Here is a 7,445-nt window from a genome sequence, read left to right on the forward strand (position 1 = left end):
GATGACAAACTGTTGAACAACCCGATGGAATTTGGTGCCGGCGTAAGTGCGGCGTCAATGCTGCCGTCAGAATCGTGATAAAGTTTGCCACCGTTTTCGGCGCGATTTGGCCGAAAAGACCGATCTCGATCGTACCCAACTCGGTGCCGGCCACCTCCACATCCAAGTACGCCACATCGGTCACCGTGAACGTCTGGAGGTCCTATACATATGTATTACCTATGTGTTATTATAAATGTATATAAGTACTATATTCACTATTCCACTTGCTGACTATAAACGTGGTATAGGTATGGTTAACAGGCTTACAGGTTAATTATTTAGTGTTTGAACTCAAGTGTACAGTGAGTGTTGGATAAAAAAACTACGATTAACAGTGGATGATTAAATAGTTTATAAGGACTAAAATAACCATAATCATTAAATATTGATAAAATTTAAGAATAGGTAATTACTTGTTTAATTTGTCAATGCTAAATATTATAAAGATTAAGATGTTAGATGAAGACATTATATTGATATGTTAAAACATAAAATGTCTGAAGATGAAAAATCTAATTAGTGAAATTTATGATACTACATGGATTAACTAGTATTATCCACTATTAGTTTTGTTTAGCTTCATTTTTATTAGTTACAAAATTATTTTTTAGGTTTATTCAATAAAATTCATGACCTTATTGAAATGAAATTAACTATGAATTTATAGATAGGTATATAATCCTTTAATTCTCAAAAACTTTAATGATTGGTCAATCATTGAGTTTTTGGCCCAACACTGTGTTCAGTGTGTTCAATTCCCATACATATAGATTACTATACCTTAACTCATTCCCGCTAGGCTGGGCAACTGGGAAAGTACCTATATTACTTAAATATTTGTAAGTTAAAGTAAGTACTAAGTTTGGTAATGGGTTGAATAGAATCAACAATAAGTTAACTAAAAATTGCTTTTTTATATAAAAAAAAAGACTTCTATCATTACTAAGAACAAAATTGTAACAATTTAACAATTATTAGGGATATTTAACATACGTAAACATTTTTAAACTTATAAATTATAATAAATGCATAATAATTACAAGTAATTAAAATAAACAAATTTATACGATTAAATAATCGTATAAATTATTTTTCATGATCATTATTTTTTTGCTATTGTTACAACATTAACTACATGGTTATATTAGATTACAGTTATTGATATATTTTTGTTTATTTATAAAACTATTATAACAAATAAATTACGTCGAATAATTATAAATTAATATTTTATCAAAGTGATTGTGCGACTTTCCTACAGTTGTTCTGCACCTTGTTTATTATAGGTACTATATTACAATACTACTACCTAGGTACACCAATATATTTTTGTAAGTTAGAGTCCATCATAAATTATTAAATTATGTATATTGTATGTGATTTTGCTAATTTTTAACTACCATGCCAATATGACATTATCTTTTTAAAATTATGGAATCCATTATTAATTATCAACTATATGTATACTATATTTTTTCTGCAATTGACTATGTACCTACATTACTTACATTACTACAGTGGCGCAATTATCGGGAGTGTTGGGCGTGCAATTCACAGGGGCCCCCGATTTTTGGGGCCCCGAGATCTCATATACGATATTCCTACTATAATGTGTAATATACAAAATAATATAATAATAATTAAATATTAATACAGTTAATATAATATAATCTATTAATCTATATGTATACATTATAAAATAGAAGCCCTTTTTTTGTATGTACGAGCATATCTCGAAAAGAACTCTACTTATTTTAATACGATTTTCACTAGTAAATCGGTCAAGTCACGGGGAAGGTTTTAATGTATAATAATTTTCTTTGGTAAAATGAATTGGGTGCCGGGTGGCCGAAAATAATAACAATCTATGCCTATATATATATATAGTACAAATAAATGTTTGTATGTCATTAATCTCCTCCTAAACCACTGGACATTTTTTGTGTGTTTTTGAGAGTCTCTGAATGGTTTAGATTCACTATTTAGACCCAGTTGTTTCAACCCGGAGAGGTATTTTGAGATTTACGACAGACGTTTTTGTTTATTTTTTTTTTTTAAATAATTAGTAAAAAATAGTATTTTAAATGTTTGCCATAAGTTACTCTGGTAGACGAGGTAAAAGGATCCATTAAATTGTCGCACGCTTATGGTTTCGAATAAAGAAATTATATCTTAAAACAAACATGAGAGTTAAATGTTATTTGTAAGCCGTGGCTATTATAATATAGGTTCTCAAAAACTACTTGACCGATTTTGTGAAAATTTCAAATTGTTCTTGGAGATATTAGGAAAGTTTAAAGAGTACTTTGAACCACGTTCGATTTATACCAAGTGCTGTACTGTGTTTAATTCTTGCTAGCAGGTAAGGGCCCTGGTCTAGACATTTTCACATGGGCCCCTTATTATTAAGTTGCGCCACTGCATTACTATATTACTATACTTTATTAATTTACCTATAGATCTATAACATAGAACAACCTACCAGTTTCCTGGTGTTGATACCCAGGCCACCTATTTCCCACGAAGCTAGAGTTTTCGCACTAAAAATGGGTCGGTTACTCCGATACCCTCGAAGCGGAAACGATGTGGGTAAGCTGTATATACTCGGTGTCTCGGTAAACCTTATATATTATTATGACCAACATGGTAAAATAAATCATCATCATCATCATCATCATATTCAGTGCTTAAATAATTGGGAAACATATTCTAAAAGGGGGTTCCAAAAGTGCAGTTGAAAAATTCTGCGTACGCGTACCTAAATGTCTTATATTGATTACCTAAATTAGGATATAATTAGAAGGGGTACATACGAAGATAGTTCAATCTACCTACCCATCTATTTCCGGCGAGTCGAGAATTTTCGTACCAAGTACCGGTACGCACAAATATTTTTTTAAGAAGGTGGACTCCGTTCAGCCACATCCCCTCTCTAATCAAGCACTGAATTCATATATTTATATTGTACTTACGCCCGCGCGGCATCCGCCGACTATGATCGCCACCAACGCGCACACAACCACAGGAAAATTGAGAACCATCGTTTGCAAGCCGCAGAGAGACGACACTGGTGTCGAAGGAGGAGACCACGACGACGACAACGACGATAATAATAAGTATTATTATTATTATCGTGCACGACGTGTGCTGGACGACGGACGAGACTGAATGTGTCCGTGTAACGTGCCTAGGTATATTATAGTGTAGGGTGATTATCGGTTTTCTATGGATTCCTCTATGTATATGTTCCAATTGAAGGGATAGAATTAAAGCGATTTCAGAGGCACATAATATACGACACACCACCGATACCACACCACCACCACAACAGCAACAAAAACAACAAGAACACACGCCGGGCATGTAAACGTATAATGCAGCAGGACTATATTTTATTATAATGTTATTATATTTATATACTTTAAACAGTCTATAGTAAAAACATCAAACGTTTTTTTTTTCGTTTCCATAATAATAATAAAAATAATTATAATTATACCATAAAATAAGAACATAATAATAATAATAATAATAATATCGCGTTGTACAATATATAATATAATATACGAGGATGGATATTTATATATATGGTTACCGCTTATAACATAAATACTACTTTAACTCGTTAGAATAATAATAATAATAATAATAATAATAATAATAATGATATTATATTATAGTCATAATGATAATAAATGTTAGAAATATAGTTGTTGATTACTCTGAACAATATTAACTAAAAATAATAAAAATAATGATGAAATAAAATAATAATAATAATAATATAATAATAATGCAAATAATAGCAAATAAAGAAACAAAATAAACACAATATAATATGAAAACAACGTTTGGAAATGATAAATCTTTAAATTCTTTAATTATTTATATTTAAAAAAAAAATTATAAAATATTAAAACATGATCGATTCTAACATAATATTACATCGTATTACATAAACGAATCGTTCTGACACATAATATGTAAACGAAATATTATAATATTTAAATATTATAGTAAACATAGATAATAATAATCATGATAACATTATCATCATCATAATCATAATAATAATAATAATAATAGTTAATATAATCGCAAAATGAGGGGATGTATACGAAGAATAATAGAGTCGTCGTCTTAAAGTATAATAACCGTTTATATAGGTACAGTTTGCAACAGGTTGTTCGTCAACGTCGTCGTTATATTATTATTATGTATAGGTATAATATAACAATATTATAATATATTATATTTTATAGGATCGCGATCGTCGGCGAGTTGTAAGCATATACGTTCAAATAAAATAATAAATGATAATATAATAATAATAATTAATAAAAATAATAATAATGATAATAATAATAATAAAAGTGTAGTACGACAATCGTACGATTTATCGGTCGGAGGCGCGTTACATGCCACCTAAGTGACGGTCGCCGTCTTGGCGTTTTCCGTGTTGCACTTGTATTCTGTGCTGTTCCGGCAGTAGTACTTTTTGTGCGCAATGAACGTGGACAGATAGTTGAACGATATGTCGCACGCCTTGCAGTATTTCGCGGTCATGCCGGTCCGCTTGTTGCCACCGGCAGTCTGCATCTGCAGCTGCGGCGTCGGCGGCGGTGGCGGGAGCTGTTGCTGCAGCAGTTCGTCAGACGCAGTGGCCGGAAGTTCGTGCTGCTGCCGACGGTAGGCGCCTGTGGCCAATTCTTCCATCGTCGGCGGTGCGGCCATGCCGTTGATCGGTTCCTGCTTGACGACTACCAATTCTTTTGGCTCATCGTCCACTATGACGGTTGCGGCCGCGGCTGTGGATGACGAAGACGACGACGGCGACGGCGACAACGATGACGACGAGGCCACGGCTGAGGCCGTCTTGATAAGAACGGTGGACGGCGCAGACGGCTTGTCCGCGGAATCCAAAGTGGTCGGCGTTTTGGCGCGTCCATCGACCATCGATGACGCCGAGTTCTCGTCGATCAAACACGTCACGTAATCTTCTTCCTGCACACACCAAAAAGACAAATTTGTCAGACATATTAAATTATGTTTCAGCAGTGGTATATAATATATAGGACTATAGAAGTAAACCCTGTCAGAATTTAGGGGAGGGCGCAGGGGGGGGGCGTCTTCACATAATGGGAGTTTTATTATATCTTAATATACAACATAATATATCATTACAGTATAATTGCATAAATCAATAATACAAATCAAAAGTGCACAATTTGAATCCAAAATATTTTGTTCAATCTCCCATTGTATTAATTTATAGTTTCCTATATAAATGTGTAAAAGTGAGTTTAAAAATATGCGTTTGTAATCGTCAGTTGAGGACTAGCAGAGTTTATCAAAACCCTACTGAATATGGTCGGTATTCGGTACGGACAGGTGTTATGATATTACCAAATTAAATTTTGAAAGTTTAATATAAATATTATCATTTGCTTAGTATAATTAATTATTTTAACATAATTTTATTTTTGCTTTTGAATAAAAAAATATTTTACTTATATATTCTTAAATTAAATTATAACATATTATATTAAACTGCACCAATATTATTAACATATATTTGAAAAATATTGGCCACCACCACTAAGGATGAACCTTACCGCCTTGGGTCTCTGCATTCATAAATCCCGCTCTGGAGAAAACTATAACCATTAGGAGGCATATTTGTAATAAATTATAAACATTAAAAACGAAAATATTTCTTTTAAAAAGCCGCACAACGAAGACTGCAAGATTTAAAAATAATTGATTTCATCTCTAAATGTAAATTATTATGTACATAATTAAATACATTTAAAACAGCAGTAGCCACGAATGAGTTGCAAATACTTTGCTAATTGTTTATGTTAATCTAATTGTATATATCTATAAATGTAGGCTAATAACCATTTAGTTGTATAATTGAAGCCTTAACACTTAGAAAATGGGTAAATAAAAAATAGTTTATATACGAATTCGTAATTATATTTATGATTTAAAGTGATGATGAAACACTTTTAAAATAACTATTTTGTTTATTTTATTTTACCAACTTATTAGAATTTTATAACATTGGTTTCACTCGGAAGCGGTATAATATTAGTGTCAGACTAAATAGGCAGCCATAAATAGGTCAGCATAACGTCATATTTTTTTAAAGTTGTTAATACTTAATAATATTATAATGATATTGTAAGTTACTAGGGTAATATCTGATTATCGCGCATGTACCTATTCACAGATTTTTTTTTTCGAGAAATTATCAGGAATTATCAATCACTTAATAGTTAATACCTATTAAATAATTGGTATACCTTTATATCTCATATTATATTTTCGCGATTAGAACGATTTATGATCTATGCACTTGAACAATTATTAGACGGATCAATGTTATTTTTTTTAATATGTATAATACATAAGATACTTATAAAGTCCTAAAAAAATCATTCATAAACAGAAAAATGTTTATAGGGGTGGGAAAAAATTTCACCCTTGAGATAGCTATGGTGTAAATCCATCCCTGTGGGTTCTACTTTTAACAAACGTATACCTACATTATATAAGTATAATATTTAAATTGATTCTAATATCTTAAATATAATATACTAAGGTTTTGTATAAAACTCAATCATATTATAAGGAGTGGCAAAAACATTTTTTATCGCGACACACTACAAACAGGAACTTGGCCAGTAATGACTTTAATAAGTAGGATGATATTAAAAAAACGAAGCGCTCGGAAAACGGCTCGTTGGGATGGCTCACCATGAGATCCGGAATCATCCGCTTGTTGAAGTGCATGCGGATGTGCGTTCTGAGACCCCTAAGCGTGTTGCCCTTGTACTGGCAGATGGTGCACACGAACGCCCTTATACCGTTGTGGTTGTCCAAATGTTTCTGAGCGGCCGACGCGCTCGTGCACACGGCGCTGCACACTGGACACTTCCAACAGTTGGCCGGCTGACACTGATGGTGATGTGTTCCGTCGACGGTCATCTGCGGAAAACGTTTGCGGATTAAGCACATAATTGAACACGTCATATTATATAAGTAGGTAGGGTACTCTAATGGGTCAATTTTGTACTGTCGTCTGCTGCAGTATAGGCATCGTCCCGGGTCTTACTCTAGACCTCTAAGAGGTGTATGTATATATCACTATATCAAGAATTCCCAATTAAATTACATTTTTGAGGACCACATATTCGGAATTTGGAAAATTTCGGGGACCATCAATAATTAACCAAACATGTGTTTATCCAAAGAAAATGTAACGAAAAAATTAAAAAAATTAAAGAAAACCTACATCATTTAATTCACCAGAAAGAAATATTTTGTTTGAAATGTCGATTACAACCTACAGGCTCAATTTTACGACCAATAAAATACTTTGTTGTACAGTTGGCTAC

General features: G+C 32.6%; 2 protein-coding genes across 2 annotated transcripts in view; both read right to left on the reverse strand.

The window, feature by feature from the left end:
- Nucleotides 1-3,494, reverse strand: part of LOC100571306 (peptidyl-prolyl cis-trans isomerase B-like) — a gene marked incomplete in the record, with an annotated part of 6,954 nt that extends 3,460 nt beyond the window's left edge. Inside the window, 2 exon segments of the mRNA XM_029488022.1 lie at nt 61-202; nt 3,015-3,494. Of these exon segments, the coding sequence (XP_029343882.1) occupies nt 61-202; nt 3,015-3,083 (211 nt within the window).
- A 195-nt stretch (nt 3,495-3,689) lies between these two features.
- On the reverse strand, nt 3,690-7,301 carry LOC100161852 (zinc finger protein ush-like). The gene is made up of 2 exons (XM_003248618.4): nt 6,805-7,301; nt 3,690-5,046 (listed from the first exon to the last, which is right to left on the reverse strand). The coding sequence occupies exons 1-2, from the start codon at nt 7,078-7,080 to the stop codon at nt 4,468-4,470; spliced, it is 855 nt and encodes a 284-aa protein (XP_003248666.2). The 5' UTR covers nt 7,081-7,301; the 3' UTR covers nt 3,690-4,467.
- Between the last annotated feature and the right edge of the window lie 144 nt (nt 7,302-7,445).

The sequence above is a fragment of the Acyrthosiphon pisum genome, chromosome X, assembly GCF_005508785.2.
Source record: "Acyrthosiphon pisum isolate AL4f chromosome X, pea_aphid_22Mar2018_4r6ur, whole genome shotgun sequence".
In the NCBI taxonomy this organism is placed as follows: Eukaryota; Metazoa; Arthropoda; class Insecta; order Hemiptera; family Aphididae; genus Acyrthosiphon; species Acyrthosiphon pisum.

What these genes read in the sequence shown, in the direction of transcription:
- LOC100161852 (XM_003248618.4), bottom strand. Translation starts at nt 7,080, where the DNA reads ATGACGTGTTCAATTATGTGCTTAATCCGCAAACGTTTTCCGCAGATG. An exon ending in GGATGATTCCGGATCTCATG is followed by an intron (nt 5,047 to 6,804) that starts GTGAGCCATCCC and finishes TGGTGTGTGCAG; the next exon opens with GAAGAAGATTACGTGACGTG.